Below are 21654 nucleotides of genomic sequence, written 5' to 3'. Positions count from 1 at the left end.
ATGCTGATTTTAAGTCCTTTGGGTATGGGCCAAGGAGTGGGATAGCTGGGTCAAATGGTGGTTCCATTCCAAGCTTTCTGAGGAATCTCCATACTGCTTTCCAGAGTGGCTGCACTAATTTGCAACCCCACCAGCAATGTATGAGTGTACCTTTTTCCCCACATCCATGCCAACACCTACTGTTGCTTGTGTTCAAAGTATGTAAGCCTGGCAGCATATTCATAGATAAGACAACATGACATTAAGTTATAAAGTCCCTCATAGTTTACTATGCCTAATTTTTCAAGACAAGAATCATGTATAATTACCTCTTTTTGCTTCGAACCTCTGGATTCTATGTCATTTCTGCTCTTTTTAACTTCTTTCCTATTTTTACCTTTCTTTGTCCTGAGTTTACAAGGAATATCCTGGAAGTAACAAATGGGATAAAATGAATCTAGGGAGTTCAAGCATTTAAAATAAATTCTAACAACTTCAAAGTTGAAGTATAAATTTTGATCAAGAAAATTGAGAGCTGGGGTTGTTGTTCCATTGTAGAGCGCTTGCCTAGCATGTGTGAGGCACTGGGTTCAATTCTCAGCACCACATATAAATAAATAAATAAATAAATAAATAAATAAATAAATAAATAAATAGTATAAGAAAAAAAATTGAAACAATAGCAGCGTCAGAAAGAGAGCCAAATAAGGCCTGCTGGAGGGATCTTATTCTCACAAAAGCACAAGTATTTATAATTTGTGTGTGTGTGTGTGTGTGGTGCTGAGGATTGAACCCAGGGCCTTGTGTATGCAAGGCAAGTACTCTACCAACTGAGCAATCATCCCAGCCTGAATTTTTCTTTTTTGAACCAGGGATTGAGCCTCAGAACACTTAACCACTGAGTCACATTCCCAATTATTTATTTTGAGCACTAAGTTGCTTAGGTCCTTGCTAAGTTGCTGAGAATGACTTTGAACTCATAGTCCTTATGCCTCAGCCTCCTGAGCTGCTGGGATTACAAGGTATGCACTGCTACACCCAGCAATATTCATAAATTTTAATTTTTCCATGCAAGTACAAGTTCACTGACCCCTTACTATAGAGGAAAGGTCTATGAACCGGGGTTCAGAACTTTAATTCTAGGGAGAAATTTATTTCCCCATAAATCTATAAAGAAGATAGCCTATTACAACTACAATTACAGATTCATCCACAGTCCGTCCCAGACAAATGTTTCCAGAACGAAGTGTTGACAGTTACAGAAACATACTGAGCTTTTGTACTTCTGCACTTCAAACCCTGATTCTCAAGAAATTGAGGAGCTTGACCCTAGTCACAGATTAAAAAAAAAAAAACTACTGAGCATTAACCAGTCATAATCTATCTGCTCAAGACTTAACACATTTTATTTTATTTTACTGTTAGGATAACCCTATGGGGTTAATATTACCCAATTTCACTTGATGAGATAACTGAGGATTACCTATTCAATGATAATAAGTGGAATCAAACCACAAACTATCAGACTTCAAAACACATGCTCTTAAATACTAGATTACTTTTTTGTTGTTGTAAAAATTGCAGTAAAGATATTTTTAGGAAACAACCTTCAAAGATTCAGATATAAAATTAATGATTTATTAAGGAAACACCTTATAGAATATCCTTTTCAAAGATTTTGATTTCAAGACAATAAAACTGAGGCCCAATTATGTAGATTTCCAACTGTAGGAAATAAGTTATCCAAAACCAGAACCTGTCATTCTTCTGAAGTTGAGTATTATTTCCCCTATGGCATCTAGCCTTCCATCCAACCATCACTTATTAAGCATTTATTAAATGATGGAAAACTTATCTATAAACATAATAGAAGAAAATTGTTATAGTTTGGATATGACATGTCCCCCAAAAGCTCCTGTGTTCATGCAGGAATATTCAGAGGTAAAATGATTAGATGAGAACTGTAAGCTGATCCATCCTTCCTAGTGTGAATGGACTACCTGGGTGGTAACTGTAGGTAGGTTAGCATGGTTGGATGAGGTGGGTCACTGAAGGCATGCCCTGAAGGATTCTTCTTCTTCACATCCCCTTCCCCTTGATCCCTCTGCTTCCCAGCAGTCATAAACTCAGCATTTTCCTCCATTCCAGCCTTCTGCCATGATGCTCTGGCCCAAAGTAATGGAGTTGGGTCACTATGGACTGAACCTCTGAAACCGTGGGTCCAAAATTCGCTTCTCCTCTTCTAAATTGTTCTTGTCAGGCATTTTGGTCACAGCAAAAAAAGCTGACTAACACAATCACAGATTATAATAGAACTTATATCAACTGGAGAACAAGACTATTTGTGGAGTTTAGAGGAGAATCAGAAAAATACTAACAAAATTTCTGTTCAAGTCAAATGTAGTCATAAAATAGCACCACCGGCTTACCATTAGATAAAAGGGTTTTCTCTGAACTACAAAACACGCCCCCACACACATTTAAATGTGACTTCACATGTAAGGCACTCAAGTGATACCATCCTATCTAACTTACCACTATTCTCATTTAATATTTCTTATTCAATATTTCCTTTGTATTTTCTCATCAGAATTTCCTCTAAACTCTCCCCATCTTGAAGCCCTTCTCAGTCCACTCTCATGCACTCACATACACACACATAGCCAAAGTGTCCCACCTCTGAACTTTCTTTGCCTTCTCTTCAGCCCATTGATGAGGGAAAGAATCTTGACCTACGATGGCAAACACACCACATTCAGCTCTGGGTAGATAATGTTGACAGCAGTCATGTATGCTCACATCCAAGAGAGAACAACACAAATGCCATACACGTGGGCATAGAGGCTGCGCTCAGGAACAGAATGAACAACTCTTTGACTGGCAGGAAATGGAAGCCTGGCAAGTTGAGTCCTGGCTGGGGTATGGTTAGTCGGCTGATAGGGGAAATAGTGAGGTAGGGGGCCTTTCCTGTTGAATGGTGGTACACATCTGGTGAAAGCTAGGCAACTCAAGATTAGTCCCTGTGGGGCTTAAAGACATCAAAGCAGCACATAAGATTCTAGGCCTTGCAATATACCTCCCCAGAGCTACTTATGGGTATCATAAAATATTGCCCTCGTGCCCCAGTTTAGAAGTCAGCTTCCGTTTTGGAAGTGCTCATTCCACTACAAGGATTTCTCTATTTCCCCACACCACCATTTCTTGTTAGATAGTTATATTTAACGATACAATTGTCTTTCAAAACTATTTTCATTTATTTAAAGATTAAAATCAAAGCCCTAAAGAATCAGACTATTTCTAGTCAGTTTAACTACACCCAAAAACAAAACTGAAGAATGCTTTTAGGCATACAAAAATAGCATGCATCCCACAAGGCAAACCTTATAATATCTGATATCCAATAAAAAATTACCAGGTATCCACCCGGTGTGGTGGCACACACCTGTAGTCCTGGCTACTCAGGAGGCTGAGGCAAGAGGATTGCAAGTTCAAGGCCAGCCTAGGCAACTTAGTAAAATCCTGACCTGGGGATGTAGCTCAGTGGTAAAGAGCTTGTCTAACATGTACAAGGCCTGGGTTTGATCCCGGTACTGTTTTTGTTTTGTTTTTTGCTTGTTTGTTTGTTTTTGTTTTTGTTTTTTTTTTCATTACCAGGCTTCCAAATGCATAGGCAACAAAACACAAAAATTGACAAAGGTGAGTACATTAAACTAAGAAGTTTCTATATAGCAAACAAAACAGTCAACAGAGCAAAGAGACAACTGACAGAATCCAAGAACATATTTTTAAACTATACATGTGACAAGTGGTTAATATCCAGAATATTAGAAAGAACTCATATTGTTTCTCGGATTTTTGGCTAAGATCAAAAGAAAAATTATTAGGAATTCAACCCAATGACAAATAATAATAATAACCCAATTTAAAAAAAAAAAAAAACCAATTTCAAAAATGAACAAAAGTTCTGAATAAACATTTCTAAAATGAAGACACACAAATCGTCAATGGATATATGAATAAATGTCCAATATCATTAATTGAAAGGAAAATATAAATCAAAACCACAGTGAGATACACCTCACCCCAGGAAGAAATGACTACTGTCAAAAAGGCAAAAATGACAACTACTAACTAGCAAGAATAACGAAAAAGAGGAACTTATACTTGTTGTTGAGGATGTAAATTACTATAGCCATTATGGAGAGCAGTATATAGGTTCCTAAAAAATTAAAAATATAACTAACAAGTGACCCAGCAATCCTGCTAAGCATATAACAAAGAAAGTGAAATCAACATGTAAAAAGGACACTTGCACTCCTATGTTTATTATAGCATTATTTAAAATAGCCAGAATATAGAATCAATCTAAATGTTCATCAATAGATGAATTAAGAAAGTGTGACATATAAGTACAAAGGAATACTATTCATCCATTTAAAAAAAGCATTTAATCTTATCATTTGCAACATGGATGAACCTGAAAGACATTATGTATGTGAAATAAATCAGGCACAGAAAAACAAGCTCTGCATAATCATATTCATAAGTGGAATCTAAAAAAGTTGATTTCATAGAAGTTGAGAGTAGAATCATTATTATTAGAGACCAGGGAAAACAGGGGGAAGGAAAAGGTGGGAAGATCAGATAACATGTATGATGTTATTGCTTGATAGAAGGAATTCTGTGACACAATAGGATAAATATAATGATATTGCATTACAGAATTCAAAATAGTTAGAAAAGAGGGATTTAAATGCACTCACATAAAGAAATTAAAAATTTAATGTAATGAATATGCTAATTACCCTGAGGTGATCCTACCCAATATAAAACTGAATCAAAATATCACATTGAACCAAATCCAGCAGGGCCCACCTGTAGTCCCAGATACTCATGAACCTGAGGTGGGAGGATCAAAAGTTCAAGGTCAGCCTCAGCAACATAGTAAGACTCTGTCTCAGAAAACAGTGACAGCACCTCACGCGGTACTTCCTAAATATGGGCAAATAATATGTTTCAATTCAAACATAAGAAAATAATTTCTAAAAATTACTAGGCATACAAAGAAATGGTAAAATATAATCTACAAGAAAAATAGCAACTGAAATTTATCCAGATATGACAAATATGAGAGAATTCGACAGACATTAAAACTGTTATCATATCTGGATTTGTTTGCTATGTAGAAAACAAAGTATAAAGTGTGAAATTCTTTTAAAAAACCACAAAGTGGAATTAACAGCAGATTGGTTATTGCAAAAGGAAAAACAAACAAACTTGAGCATATAGCAATGAAAAATGCATAAAGAAGGGGGGAAATTAAAAGAAAAATTTAAATAGAATCCATGAACTGTGGTACAATTTCAAGCAAATATACATTAACTTAGACTCACCAAAACAGGGTGAGAATGGGAAATATCTGAAAAAGAATGACAAAAATCTTCCAAATTAGATGAAAATTATATCACAAAAGTCCAAGAAGCTCAACAAATAAGAGATATAAATAAAACTACATTGAGTCACATTATAATCAAAGTGGTTTTTGCTATAGTCTAAAAGCAATCCAGAAAAAATAGACATATTATATATATTGAAAATTCTAGACAAATTAACAGCCAATTTCCTGTCAAAATCAGTGTAAGCTAGAAAGTATTTAAACAACATCATTAAATACTGAAAAAGAAAATGTCAATCTAGAACTCAGATGAAATATCTCTTAAAAACAGGCAAAATAAAGAACTTTTCAGATGTAGATATCTTGTATTTATTAAGTTCTATGTATAAATACACATATATCCACTTGTCAGTACATATATCTCAAGGCAGAAATGCCAGTAGAAAGTTAGTTCATCAGAAAAGAATCAAGATGGTGATTTAGAGGAAGAAGCATCTCACAGCACTCCCTTTGTGGGTCCCACAACATCAGGACCCACAAAACAAGAGGAAAACTCAGAGAGGTGCGTAATGAAAGGGAATTCACTGAAATGTAATATTGAACTGCTTTTTAAAAATTAAAATTGTAGAGATGCACAAAATAGAAACTTGAATCTAAGAAATAATATGTTAGAGAAGCACCAGCAGTGGGTGGGTGCCAACAAAGGGGAGGGGCAGCACAGACAAAGCAGACAGCTGGCTGGAGGAGGGAGGAAGAAACAAGAGGGAGGGAGAGAGCGAGGGAGGGAGGAAGCAAGGGAGAGAGGGATGGAGGAAGAAAGGAAGGGGAAATAAAGGAAGGAAGGAAGGAAGGAAGAAAGGAAGGAAGGAAGGAAGGAAGGAAGGAAGGAAGGAAGGATGGATGATTGACTTGGGAAAACTTTTGTATTAGAGAAGAAGAATGATTTTATTGTGCACAACACACACACACACACACACACACACACACACACACCTGGGCAGAAAAAGAGGTTGCAGTGCCCCTGGATGCTTGGCGTAAAAGGACACAGTGTCTGCCGCCAAGCCCATGTGCCTGGGGAGTAAAGCACCCACTGCAGTAACCACTCGAAATGTGGGGTTCCCATGGGGAAATCTACCACCCTGCTCTGTGTGCACACCAGAAGAGACAAGCCCCACCATGGGTGCTGCCTGATGGGAAACGCCAACCCCACCTCCCATACATTGCTACAGTAGCTGTGGTACTGGCAAAGGTCAGAAGGGGAAAATAAACCCTCTGGAATCACCAACTGCACACCCAAAAAGGGGCTCCCATTCATGCACCTGGCACAACTACTAGCAGTGACAGGAAATAGGGAACACCTGAGGCCAACTGAAAACAAAAGAAGAAGAAAGAAAGAAGAAAGAAACTCTGAGAGAACTCCTGAACAAGAGAGATCAAAATAGACCAAGATAATTATACCTGGGCCATTTGGAGCAGATACCTATTATTTGTGTAGAGTTGTGATGGTGAAACCTGAGGAACTTTTATCCCTATGCCCTAAAATTGGAGTTTACCAGAGACCCTAGAATTACAGACATCCTGCAACAACTGACATCCCCCAATAATAGAGAGTGGGGACCAATTCTCAAACTCCACCCCCAGAGTTCCAAGGTTCCATTCAAACTAAATCCCAACTACTAGAATCTCCAATTTAGAACATTTCACAAATCCTGTCACAGAAACATAAAATTTGTCGGCACTCGAATTGTGACACTCCACCATATACCAAGAGATTGGAAGCTGAGATCTATTAGGGACACAATAAGTGCCTCCTAACCACAAAGGCAAGCAGTAACCAAAGACAACAAAGCAAAAAACTATGAAGAGGGAAATTTCAATCCTGCTTAACGCTTTCACCACCTCAGCTGAAAGGAGCTCCTATTTCTCAGCAAGATTTTTCTCTTTTTTTAAATTTGCTTTTTATTATTTCTTTCTTTTTTTCTTAGTTCTTTTTTCTTATACCCATAATTCCACATTTATTCTATTTTTACATTTTTTTTAAATTTTAACAATTTAAAAAAATGTTTCCAAACATCATTTCATCATATTGTAATACCTTTTGCTTTTTTCTATTATACATGATTTTGTGTACATGTATGTGGATATGTGTATGTGAGTGTATGTGTGTATTCTGTGGATAAGTTTAAATATATATATTTAAGATATATATATTTAAGATATATATATATATATATCTTCCTATAATTTTAGTTTTACATTATTTGCTTCCTTATACACTTGTTTAATATTTAACATTGATTTATCTTAGGTGGGGTTCAAGTACATGCCAGCTTAAGCTGATTAGATCTTACAGTTGTTGATTTAATCATATTTTGGTTCTGGCCGCCTTTTCTTCCCTTTTCATTTTTTTCCCCTATGAACAAATGTTTTTCTTCCCACTTTCTGTATTTATTTATCACTCTCAGTTAATCTTTTATTACTTCTTTACAGCTAACTTCTGCTCCCTCCCTCCTGCCTCTCCTCCTATCACTTTAAGAAATCTCAAACTTCTGCCACCTTTCCACCCTATTTTCTCTTTACTTCAAAAACTGAAGAATAAAATTATATAGTTTATGCAATTTATACCATGCTCATGTTGAAGTAATTATTAATACAGTAGATCATATAACAGACACTTGATATTAAAAGCTGGATCTAGTTCTCAGATTTGCTTTGCTGGTATTAATGTTAATTATTGACCTCCACCATTCCTATATAGGTGTCAATTAATGTTGCAGTGTCAAAGTAGACTCCAAACATTTATCTTTATATAAATCAGCTATTGACATTGGTTCTATTCCTAGATTTCTCCTCCCTCTAGGACGGGCTGGAAAGTGACTGAGACATTTCAAGCCTACAGAGTAGAGATCATCCTACAGAGAAATTCTTAAACTCCAGTCAAAGAATAATGAATTTCTCCCTCCACAAGACTTAACCTCACCTGAGCCTAAATGGAACTTCAACACATAGAAGTGGGGAGATAAAATCGCTGCAAAAGAGCAGACTCCAAGGAGGAACAAACAGAGGAGAACTTCAGGTCCCCCTACATTGATGTCTATACATATATCAAAAACAGAGAAATCACAAAATTTTTAAAAATTTAACTACACTTGTAAGGACACACATATAAAAGAAGAAGGGGAATCCACTGGAGCTGATGCACAAGTCCAGGACCTCTAAAAACATGAAGAAACAGGCAAACAATCTCACCCCAAAACTGAGAACCTTCCAAAAAATGATCCCACAGATACATAAGTGAATGAGAGTCTGTTGAAACATTATTTTAAAAAATGAGTATTAAAATGTTCAGTGAACTAAAAGAAGATCTAAGGAATGAATTAAAACAGTAAATGCAGAATATGAAAGATGACTTCAATAAAGAAATATAACTAGAGAAAATAAACCAATCAGAACTCCTGTAAATGAAAGACACTGTGAATCAATTTGAAAATTTACTTGAAAACATCTCCAGCAGATTAGATTGCATAGAAAACAGAACTTCAGCTCTCAAAGACAGAACCTCAGACCTCAAAGACAGGATGCATGAATTTGAGTATATAAAATACAATAAAGGGAAAAATAATAGAACATGATTCAACTACACAAGCAATCTGGAACATCAAGAGTCCAAATCTGAGAATCAGTGGGGTAAAAGAGAACATGGAGTATAAGCTTAAGACATTTATAACTTTTTGATGAGAAAATTTTCTTCATCTCAGAAATGAGATAAACATACACATACAAGAAGTATACAGAATGCCAAATTGACTGGACCAAAAGAGAAGTTATCCAAGTCTCTTCATAATCAAAATGCCTAACATAGAAAATAAGGAAAGAATATTAAAAGCTGCAAGAGAGAAACAATGGGTCACATTTAGAGGCAAACCAATAAGGTTCACTTCTGACTTCTCAACAGACACTAAAATCAAGGGGGACCTGGAATGAGATATTCCAAGCTTTAAAAGAAAACAACTGCAAACCAAGATTGTTGTACCCAGAAAAACTCTTTCATATTTGATGGGGAAATAAAAACTTTTCATGACAAAGATAAACTGAATGAATACATGACAACAAAAGTGGCACTACAAAGAATCCTCAAGATCAATTAAATAAAGAGGAACCCAAAATCAAAACCCAAAATGCTCAAATAAGTGAAGTTCAATAGAAGACTAGTCATCTAAATGAGAATTAGGAAAGAATTAAAAACAAGCAAAAAAAAAAAATGGCAACAAATCTCAAACGCATATCCATAACACTAGATGTAAATGGTCTCAACTCTCAATTTAAAAGAGCAAAAGACATAATGGACCAAAAAACAGGATCCAATCATATGCTATTTGCAAAAGACTCATTTCATAGGCAAAGACATTTGCAGGTCAAAGGTAACAGAATGGAAAAAAAATGTACCCTATGAAAATGGAGTTCAAAAACAAGCTGGGCTAGCTCTCCTAATATCTGACAATACCGGCTTCAAGCACAAATTAATGCAAAGAGACAAAGAAGGCCATCACATCCTTGAGAGGGAACAATAAATGTCAGTGCACCCAGTTACATTTAAAAAATACTCCTTGACATTAAACTCCAGAAAGTCCCAATACAATAATAACTCATAATTTTACCCTTATCACCAATAGGTCATCAAAACATAAAATCAATAAAATCCAACATAAATAATAATATCAATCAAATTGACCTAATAGACATTTATAGACTATTTTGCAGACTATTGCACCACATCTGATGAACTCACCTTCTTCTCAGAAGCTCATGTAACCTTTTCCAAAATAGACCATATTCTAGGTCACATTATAGTTCTTCACAAATACAAAAACACTGATATAATCTTTTGCATTCTATTGAACCATAATGGAATAACACCAGAAATCCACAGTAAGAATAATAATAGAAACAATATAAACACACGTAAATTAAACATTTAAATGAAGAATGAATCAAAGAAAAAATGAGAGAAGAAATCAAGACATTCTTAAAAACAAGTGAAAACAAAGACACAACATCAAAATTTTTTAGACAGTCTGAAGGCAGTACTAAGAGGAAAATTCATTGCTTTAAGTTTCTATATTAAAATATATTTGTAGGTCTGGGGAGATAGCTCAGTCGGTAGAGTGCTTGCCTTGCAAGCACAAGGCCCTGGGTTCGATCCCCAGCACTGCAAAAAATAAATAAATTAAATTAAATTAAATATACTTGTAAAATAAATAAGCTTATGCTCCACCCCAAAGCTTTAGAAAAAGAAAATCAAAATAACTCCAAAGTCAGTAAAAGACAGAAATAGTAACAAGGACCAGCAGACTTTTCAGTGCAGTTCTACCAGAAATTTTGAAGAAGAAATAACCCAGTCTTCCTTGAATTATTCCATGAAATTGAAAGGGAAGGAGAAATCCCAAAAGCATTCTATGAACCCAGTATAATCCAGATACCAAAATCAGACAAAGTCCCATCTAGGAAAGCAAACTATAGACCAATGTCCCTTTCTCCTTAATAAAATATTAGCAAATCACATTCAAAAACATATTAAGAAGATAATGCACCATGATCCAGTGGGCTACATCTTAGGGATGGAAGGCTGATTCAACATACACAATTTAATAAATGTAATTTGCCACCTAAATAGAATCATAAAAGGTCTTTGATTAAAATACGGCTCCACTTCATGTTAAAAACACTGGAGAAAATAGGGATAAAAGGAACTTACCTCAACATTATAAAGGCTATATACAACAAACCCATAGTCAACATCATTTGGAATGGAAAAGGGTGAAAACTTGTCCTCTAAAATCAGGAACAAGACAAGGATGTCCATTCTCACCACTTCTAGTCAATATAATTCTCAAATATCTATCAAGGACAATCAGACCAGAGAAGGAAATTAAAGAAATACAAATTGAAAAAAGAAAAAGTCAATCTATCACTGTTTGTTGATGACATGACCCTATATCTAGAAGATCCAAAAAATTTCACCAGAACATTTCTAAAACTGATAAATGACTTTAGCAAAGTAGCAAGATACAAGATCTACACTCATAAATCAATTGATTTTCTATATTCCAACAGTGATTCAGCTGAGAAAGAACTCAAGAAAATTACCCCCTTCATCATGCACTCAAAAAAAAAAAAAAAAAAACCCCGGTAATTAATATAACCAAGAAGGTGAAAGATCTATGAAAACTACAGGACCCTAAAGAACCTCAGAAGATGGAAAGACCTCCCGTGTTCTTGGACAGGCAGAATTAATATAGTCAAAATGGCCATACCACCAAAAGTAATACACACATTCAATGCAATTCCCATCAAAATACCAATAATGTTCCTCACAGAACTAAAATGATAATAATAACAATAAGTCCTAAAATTCATTTGGAAGAGTAAGAGACCCAGAATAGCCAAAGCAATTCTGAACAAGAAAAGTGATGAAGGAGCCATCACAAAACCCGACCTCAAACTATACTACATAGATATAGTAGCAAAACCAGCATGGTATTGGCATCAAAATAGACATGAAGACCAATGGAATAGAAGACAGAGACAAACCCAAATTTTTACAGCCATCTGATACTTGACAAAGGCACCAAAAATATATGTTGGAGAAAAAACAGCCTTTTTAATAACTGGTGCTGAGAAAACTGGATATACATATGTAGAAGAATGAATTTAGATCCCCATCTTTCACCCTGTGCAAAACACAAATCAAAATGGATCAAAGACTTAAAAATTAGACCAGAAATTTGAAACTGCTAGAAAGAAACATAGCTTCAACATTTCATCATAAAAAATGCATGCATCAACTTCCCAAACAAGACCCCTAAAGCTCAAGAAATAAAACCAATAATCAAGTAAATGAGATGCCATCAGATTAAGAACTTTCTGCACAGTAAAGGAAATGATTAAGAGAGTGAAGAGAGAGCCTATAGGATAGGAGAAACTCTGCCAGCTACTTCTCTGACAGGGAACTAATATCTGGAATAGAGAAAGAACTCAAAAATTCAGTGTAACACTCCCACGCCCCCAATATAAAAAGAACTCAAGAACAGTCTTTCCCAGCTGAGTTCAGGACAAGAACTTTTCTCTTTGGACATGGGCAGAAGGGATAATAATAAAAATAGCAACAACAGAATTTACTATGGCCATATTTTTATCTGGGACTTTAAGCAAATGGGTATAGGAGCTAAACAGAAACTTCTCAAAAGAAGAAACACAAATCTTCAAGAAATATATGAAAAAATCTCTAGCAATTAGGGAAATGCTAATCAAAATTAAGATTGCATCAGGATGACAATTATCATGAACATGAATGATAATAAATTTTGGAGAGGATGTGGGAGAAAAGGTACACTATGACATTATTGGTGGGACTGCAAATTAGTACAACTATTTTGGAAAGTACTGTGGAAATCTCTCAAAAAAACTAGGAATAGAGCCTTCATATGATCTAGCTATTCCACTCCTCTGTGTTTAGAAAGATCTAAAATCAGCATACTGTACAGATACAGCTACTACAACATTTATAGTAGCACAATTCGCCATAGCCAAATTGTAAAATCAACCCAGATGCCCATCAATGGATGAATTGGTAAAGAAAAGGTGGTACATATATACACAATGGAGTTTTACTCAGTCATAAAGAATGAAATAATGTCATCTGCCAATAAATGGATAGTAATGGAGAAAATCATGCTAAGTGAAATAAGCCAGACCCAGAAAATCAAAGGTTGAATGTTTTCTCTCAAATGTGGAAGTTAGACTAAAATAAAGGAAAGAAGCAATAAGAAGGGGTTATTTTTATGGACATCATAAAGATAAAAGAAAGACCAGTGGAATAGATGCAGGAGAATGAGAGGGAAGAAGGAAGGGAAAGGAGAAGATAAATGGAAATAAATTTAACAAAATCATGTTATATTCATATATAAAGATATTCATGTATAATTATTTATAGATGTTCATATACAAAAATTTCAATTTTATGTGTATGTAGAAGAAAGAGTAGAGGAGGGGGAATAGAAAGGGAGAAGGGGAGGAAAGGGGTGGGCAATGGAGCTTAAAATCAAATTCTTTGTATGTATGATTTTGACAAAATTACCCCAATTACTACATATACTTAGGATGTTCTAATAAAAAAAATTTAAAGAAATAAGTTTATCCACAAACTGGAAATCTGAATGTTGCCTTGGAATAAGCATAAAAGAACAAAGTTATTTTAAGATTGCAATCCAAGATTGATATCCTGGGGTTTGGGATTTAAGAGAATGAATAATCCTAATATACAGGCAAGATTAATTTATAATGATGGCATTGACAACTCTAGAGGAATGCAGAGGGTAGTCTTTGAAAGTAGATTAAGATATTCATACTTCAGAGTCTTTTGAGGCAATTCACACAAATCACTGAAAATATCTATATTTATGTGTCACCAGGGATTTTCAAATTCAATTTTAAAAATTCTACCATAGTTTTCTTACTTGGAAGTTTGTTAACTTTTTTCCTGAAACACAGTCAATGAATGAGAGTACCAGAGAAAATTTATGAAAGTGTACTCTACGGACCTCAGAGAAGTAAAATAAAAAACTGGAAATAATTTTCTGATTGAAAATAGAAATTAGGAACAAAATAATAACAAAATTATGATTATTAACATCATTATAAAATTATAATATACTTAATGTTTACATAATATACTATATTACACAATAAATAATATATCATATTAATATAAAATTATACTGTTATGTTATTAAACTGTCCCTCCAGTCACATCCCCTTATCTCTCTAACACGTGAAAAGAAGATGCACATCTTCACTTGAAAGGACTTCAGTGGAACCACTATCCTCAAATGAAAGTCAGATTCCCATTAAGATAAAACGGTAAGAGTTTTTACTTTAGAAAGAGAATGTCTAAGGAAACATTCATTTGAAACAAATATATGCCAGAGAATATAGAAGTTTATGGCAAGCTCATAGCTGTGGGAGATGAGTCTAGAATATGGAAGAACAGTTGTTCTCAGCTGAGTTCAGGACAAGAGCTCTTCTCTTTGGGGCTGGGGAGATAGCTCAGCTGGTAGAGTGCTTGCCTCGAAAGTACAAGGCCCTGAGTTCAATCCCCAGTACCGCAGGAAAAAAAAAAAGAAAGAAAGAGTTCTTCTCTTCAGATAAACCAAGGATAATAATAATAATAATAATAACAACAACAGAATTTACTATGGCCATATTTTTATCTGGAACTTTAAAAAAACCTGTATGGTAATAAATGGTATTTGAAACCAGAATATTCATTTTTAGAGAACATTCTCTCTTTTATCAATAACTTAAAAAGGATAAAAAGGATTCTATATATTTTTAACTTCCTTGTAGATACTTTTAAGTATTCCTTTTCCTCTAAGCCAATAAAACAAAATATTAGTAAATCCCCAAGGAGGCCCTAGACAGATCTGGCACCTTCCAAAACTTTGTGATTGTGATTAGGTGACTCAGAACCAACTTTCTTTTATAATAGTATTATTAATTAACTTCTTTATATCCATAGTCCCAAGAGCTGTTTTCATCTAAATCTCTAGGGCAAATAAGCCCAGAAAGGAAAAAAATAATAATATAAGGGAAGCAAAACAGACAAAAGGAAAGAGGTAAACTCTTTAAAATATCCAAGTCCTGTTAATCTGGCGAAACATTTTGAGTATTAAAGAGCATTTAGTAAAAACTTCCATGGAAAGATACTCTAATAATCATGAAGGCAGAATAAGATTCCAAAATAATTTCTGAATCCCCTCTCTGAGGCATCGCTTGGTGAGTACACCTAGGAATTCCATATCAGCCATTTCTGGGTGAGTTACTTATATGAAATTCTGTATCCAAAAACCCCACTTAATTCATTTTTAAATAACTAAAATGATTGAAAATTAACCAAAATGTAAAATAAAACCAAAATTAACCAAAGGGGGAAAAAATGTAGCCTGCCTGCATGGAGAAAAATGCCTGAAAGTTGAAAATAATTAGTTCTCTAAATTTCTTAAATGAAAGTAAGTCATGGAAAAATCTGCTTGAATTCTAGTATGACTAATTTATTTCTAGAACTTTTTTAATCTATTTGCCATAACTATAACATTCTCTATCTACAAAAACAGACTTGTATAAATCATGTTGTGCTGAACTCACTGGGATGTTATGGACTAAGAAGGATCTCTAAATGATCGTGATGTTTGAAGGACTGTCATGGCAGGAAAGCCTACAATTTTGTCTGCAAGACCAGTATACAAACATAGTTTTGGAATTATCAAAGACAAACTCCCATTCAAGATAAGATCTTTTAATTCAGCCAGTTCTGAGACAAGATAGCAAATTACAAGTCACTGATTCTCACTCACATCCTGCATGGGCAAGAAAAAGGGTTCCTGTCAGAGGGATGGGCTGGCTGAAAAATAAAAGCTATGAAATTTATCTATCAGAAATAACAACAGAGGACAAAATTATGTTAAGAGTAGGGGCATGACCAATTGAGCCCTCCAGAAGGGTTTGCTCTAACAAAGGAAGGAGCCCACATTTGCTTTATTTATATCTGTACAGACCAAAAAGAACCAGTAGGAGCTTCGTGGAAAACAGGATTGGGGGGTGTGGAAGAAAGCAAGCTTTTTGGATCTAGTGGGTCACTCCCACATCCCATGCTTGTATTTGAACTGTGGTGAGTTAATACAGAATAACCACCTGACTCAGGCAGTCTCCATCAATTATTAATAACTGAGAGTTCCTAAGACCAGATTTTCCTGGTTAATTGCCCAACAACATTCGGTTCTCATACCAATCCTGGGTGGTTTCCTGCAACTGATGTCATCCAAGCAACAGCTGGATGGTTGTGTGTGAGGATGCTGATCAGAAGGATCTAGTATGATTCATTTCATCTTTGAGAGATGTTTCTATGAGTTAGAAATAGTAATAGATTTGGCAAAAAAATGCAAAGTACAATGCGTGGAATCAATTTTTGTGCACATAATAAAGTTCGAATCTCTGTGTCTGCATATATAAAGCATATTAAGAGAATTTTACATCATCTTATATAATCAGTGAAATGTATGTATTCTTTTTCATACATATTTTATTTACTAATATCATATTACTTTTGTTTAAATTTACTTTTCTATGTTTTGTCTCTCCAATCTGTCAATATGCTTGATAGATCAGATACCAATCTGGAGGGATTCGGGCCACTTAATGCATTAAAATAATCCACAGTTACAAATTAAACTTGTCATCATGTGTTGTTACTTATTCAGATAGGAAATAATGAACTTTAATTATTCATCTCCTTTAAGTGCATTTCAATCTTTTCAGAATGGAATTGTATTTTTAACAAGAATCTTTTAGGAATTGTAACACATACAGTTTGATTTAAACCTTATAGATACTCATTTGAATGTTATAATTATCTTCATTTCTCAGATGAAGAAGCTGTGACTCCAAAGTGAAGATTTAATTAAATGTAACATAGAAGTGGTAAAAACTGGGATTGGAATCAATTTTTTAAGCTCTCAGTAATCTAATCAATATTTAAATCTTAAAATATAAAATACTTGTCTTGTGGAACAACTTCATGGAAAAAAATAATACAGGATCCACAGAAAAGAAATAATAGAATGTCTCATGAAGAAATTTCACACATGATTTCATGTGCTGCTACAGTGACATTGTGTATCCATGATTAAGAACATCTGTGCAGTGATTGAGAAAATCTATTTAGGAGTTTGTTTACTAGAGACTAAAAGCAGAATGAGGTGGTTAGGAGTTGAAAAGCAACTGATAACAAGACTCTAAGTCCATAACTGGACCTTATAAATATATAGTCCAGCTTTCTAATTTTTCAGATGAGAAAACTGAAATCAGAACTTAAAGACAATTTTTTAAAAAGAACAAAGTACTTTAATTCTCTTGAGGCATCAGCTACTGAGGCCTAATTGTGATCTAGAACTATTACCTTGGACAGAGAACCTATGACAGATCCATAGTGACTTTAACATAATCAACTGCTCTGGCAAGCTTAATTCTAAAACCATGTCTTTCTTGGGGTTTTAAGTTGAGACACAATGAGGTCAAACATCCTATTCTCAAAAAATATTATCTGTAATTAATAGAATAACTGCACAAAGATTTATGTAAGAGAATATTTGATCATTATACAAGCAAGAAATATAAAGCATCTGACTTACAAACACTAAGCAGCAGACTAAATATATTACACTATGAGATCCCTTAAAAATGATTGTTCAGACTTATAATAATTGACATGGAAAGATGATATATTGTAAATTTTTTTTTCAATGAAGCAAAAAAGAGGAAGAAGGGGAGATTTGCTTATAAAATAGTATGCTAATATGACTGCTTATAAAATAGTATGCTAATATGACTGCTTATAAAATAGTATGCTAATATGACTAATTTTGGATCCGTAGTTATATAATTTGACCGTCAAAACAACTTGGAGATATATGCACCAAAATGTGTTGTCACTGGAGCCAGTTGTGGTAGTGCACGCCTATAATCCCAGCAGCTTAGGAGGATGAGGCAGGAGGATTGCAAGTTCAAAACCAGCCTTGGCAACTTAGCAAGGCTCTAAGCAGCTTACTGAGTCCCTGTCTCAAATAAATAAATAAATATAAAAGGGCTGGAGATGTGGCTCAGTGGTTAGGTGCCTCTGGGCTCAATCCCTGGTACAAAAAAAAAAAAAAGGTTGTTACTGTATCTCCAAAAAGTTTGATTTCATGTTATAATTTTCTGCACTGAAAATGTCTTTCTTGTAATAGGAAAAAAAGTTTTTAAAATAAAACTGGAAGCCAAATTTTTATCCTGGAGAAGTGGAAAAAGGAAAATGACAAACCCTCAATTAGTAGCAAAGAAGAGAGCAGCTACTGCTAAGACGTCTATAAAGGAGGAGCTAAGTGAAAGGAAGGCGAAGCACCGAGGTCAGAGTTAAAGTATATGTACTTTTAACCTGAAATGAGGAAATCTGCTAAAAAATAATTTCTTAGATAATAAAGAACAACTGAATGGTCTTGAGGCACAGTTCTAAGATTTCAGCTGATCAAGCAAATCAAGTAAGCTTAATTAGCTCTACTGTACCTTCTTGTGTATAATTTATACCTCTGATTTTATCATACTGTATAATATCTTCTCAAATGATCAAGCAGATGAATGATGTACATATTACATCACAGAGCTTGTCTAAAGACAAGCTGTTCATTATTCCTTTTGAAGGTGATTAACAGGAACCATAAACCATTGTTCACTACAAACACCTCTGGACTATTTCCATCCTGGAGGATTTAAAACCTGACTCTGGAGACCATCAAATAGAGCAAACACAAAATCAGTCTTTACCTCTTACTCAAGACAGGTCACAAAAATTGAAAAAGAGCATGTTAGGAAAAAGACTGGAAAATATCAAAAAGGAGTCCCCACTCAGTAAATGAAAATTCTAGAATAATAGAAAAGAGTTCTAGTTAAAATTTCAGTCAGTATTTTGGTACATTTTTAGCTAGGAGCATGAAACCAGAAGAGAAAAAAAAAAATAGAAATTCCATTTTGTAAGAAACAATTTGATAACTACAAGAACACTGAGAAATTTTTACTATCTTATCCCTTAATTATGTGGAAAAGTTATGTTTAAATAGTGTTTTGACATCCCTACGGACACACGAAAATGATTTTCAGGTAGAGGGCTATGTGCCATGACTCCGCTCCCAAACTGAGACATGCTCAATAACGTTTGTCCGCGGATGTTTATCAAATTACCTAAACTGATTCTCCTTTTCTTCCCTTTTCAGGGTACATCTGCCCACCTTGGGACCATGACTGTGGGAAACAGGAGCATAGTGACTGAATTCACCCTGAATGCCTTCCCAGTTCTCCTGGAGATTCGAATATTCCTCTTCGTGGTTCTCTTGCTAACTTACACATTAACGGCAACGGGAAACATTATGATCATCTCCCTAATATGGACTGTTTCTCACCTGCAAACCCCAATGTACTTTTTCCTCAGTAATTTGTCCTTCCTGGATATTCTATACACCACTGTTGTTTCTCCAAAGTTGCTAGCCTGCCTTCTAAGAGAAGAGAAGACCATATCCTTTGCTGGCTGCATTACCCAAACATATTTCTACTTCTTTCTGGGAACAGTGGAATTTATCCTCTTGGCCATCATGTCCTTTGACCGCTATGTGGCCATCTGTAACCCTCTGCGTTACACCCTCATCATGAACAGCAGGGTCAGCCTCCTGCTGGTTCTGGGATGCTGGGTGGGAGCCTGCCTGTCTGTGATGACACCAACCATCATAGTGACAAGGCTACCTTACTGTAGGAAAGAAATTAATCACTTTTTCTGTGACATTGCCCCGCTTTTACAGGTGGCCTGTATAGATACTCGCCCCATTGAGAAGATAAACTTTCTTCTCTCCGCCCTGGTCATCCTGAGCTCCCTTGCATTCACTGCTGGGTCCTACAGCTATATCATTTCTACCATCTTGCGTATCCCCTCAGTTCAAGGCCGTCAAAAAGCTTTTTCCACCTGTGCTTCTCACATCACCCTGGTTTCCATTGCATATGGGACCAACATCTTTGTGTATGTGAGACCCAATCAAAAATTCTCACTGGATTTTGACAAGGTAGCAGCTGTTCTCATCACAGTAGTGGTCCCTCTTCTGAACCCTTTTATTTACAGTTTAAGGAATGAGAAAGTAAAGGAAGGTTTGAGAGAGAAAATGAACAGATTTGTGTTCTTGACATTAAGGAAAACGTGACATTGTGTTGAATGTATTACATATTTCTGATCTTCAGCACACTCATTCTGCACGAACATAATAGTATGTAATATGCCAGAAAACTGAGGCTGTGCCAGCAGAATAAGCCATAACATACCAAACCAAAAGAAAACTGTTCATGTCCAGGTAGAAGGGAATCAATCCATGTATTTTCTTGTATATTAATAACTTAAAATCATGGAAGGTACCCAACAGGGATTCACAGGTCTCCAGTTCTAATCCTGGCGAAGTCCATTTACTTTTCAGGGACTTTGACCATGTCACAACTTATCTGAGTCTCAATATCTCCAACTCCTTATGAAATAATAAAAATATTACATCACAATCTATAGTGAGGTATGGAATGTTAGAGAATTTTAACTTATTAGGCACTCTTAAATATTTTAAGAGAGTTAATTTTAGCCTCTATTTGCATTATCAAGTAAATATGTGAGAAATGAAGTTAAAAAAAGGAATGGCCCGTAATGATCTAAGTCTCTGGCTATACTTGGTGAAAGGCAGAGATATATGATAAGACAGGAACATTAAAAAGGTAGATTAAAGGTGACCCTATTGAACTGGAGTTTCTTGCAGTATATTCAAGGAAGATAATAAAAAGAGACAACATTAAAATTAGTTTAAGCATGGGTGACCAAAGAGAAGAAAAACCAAGACAGTATGATACCGTGAAATAGGATTAAAAAAAAAAAAAGTGAAAAATCAATGGTTCAAGTACCTTGTGTGGCCACTATAAGTTTCTGTTGCATTTAATGGCAACAGAATCTGGAAGACTTCAGTGAAAACAAAATTTAATAGAATTGTGAGAATGGTCCAAAATGCGGTAGGAAGAACATTCTGCAGATATAAATGGAGAATGTTACTGTAGACTATTTTGAAAAGGCTGTCTGAGAATATATGCCGTGATGCAATATTAAGAAAGCACAGGTTAAGCCCAAAGATCATTTTCCAATAGGAGACATGTTTGCTTTGCTTTGTATAAATATTGGTTGAAGTAGTATAGTAGTGGGGCTCAGCGAAGGCTCTCAGAGAGCAGGGAATGACCGATATGATGGCTTCCTTGAGGTAGTCCAAGGTGAAGACATCTAGAGCACTCCTGAAAGGAGAGCTGTTGGTAGAAGTTAGTAGTATTGAATGGTAATTGGAATGGATGCATCCAGAAATGGAACCTTGCCAGGTAACAAGGTGCATATTGTCATAGTTGTTTGCAATAGATGGTCTGAAGAAGGTCCAGAGTGAATCCTGAAGAAAGGCATCAGACCCTGGCATGGTGGCACACAACTTCCCAACAACTTGGAAGGTTGAAGCAAGAGGATCACAAATTCAAAGTCAGCCTCAGCAATTTAGCAAGAGTCTGTCTCCAAATAAATAATAAAAAGGACTGGGGATGTGACTCGGTGGTTAAGTACCCCTGGGTTCCATCCCCTGGGC

General features: G+C 35.3%; 1 protein-coding gene across 1 annotated transcript; it reads left to right on the top strand.

Annotated features, from left to right (window-relative positions):
• The first annotated feature begins 19257 nt into the window (after window positions 1-19257).
• Window positions 19258-20205, top strand: LOC124959673 (olfactory receptor 6M1). The gene has a single exon (XM_047518023.1). The coding sequence runs from the start codon at window positions 19258-19260 to the stop codon at window positions 20203-20205; it is 948 nt and encodes a 315-aa protein (XP_047373979.1).
• Window positions 20206-21654: the final 1449 nt, after the last annotated feature.

The sequence above is a fragment of the Sciurus carolinensis genome, chromosome 11 (assembly GCF_902686445.1).
Source record: "Sciurus carolinensis chromosome 11, mSciCar1.2, whole genome shotgun sequence".
NCBI lineage: Eukaryota > Metazoa > Chordata > Mammalia > Rodentia > Sciuridae > Sciurus > Sciurus carolinensis.
Note: the sequence above shows the minus strand (reverse complement) of the source record. Positions and strands in the feature narration are given on the sequence as shown.

Bases quoted from the DNA above. Each gene is read 5' to 3' on its own strand.
- LOC124959673 (XM_047518023.1), top strand. From the start codon at position 19,258: ATGACTGTGGGAAACAGGAGCATAGTGACTGAATTCACCCTGAATGCC.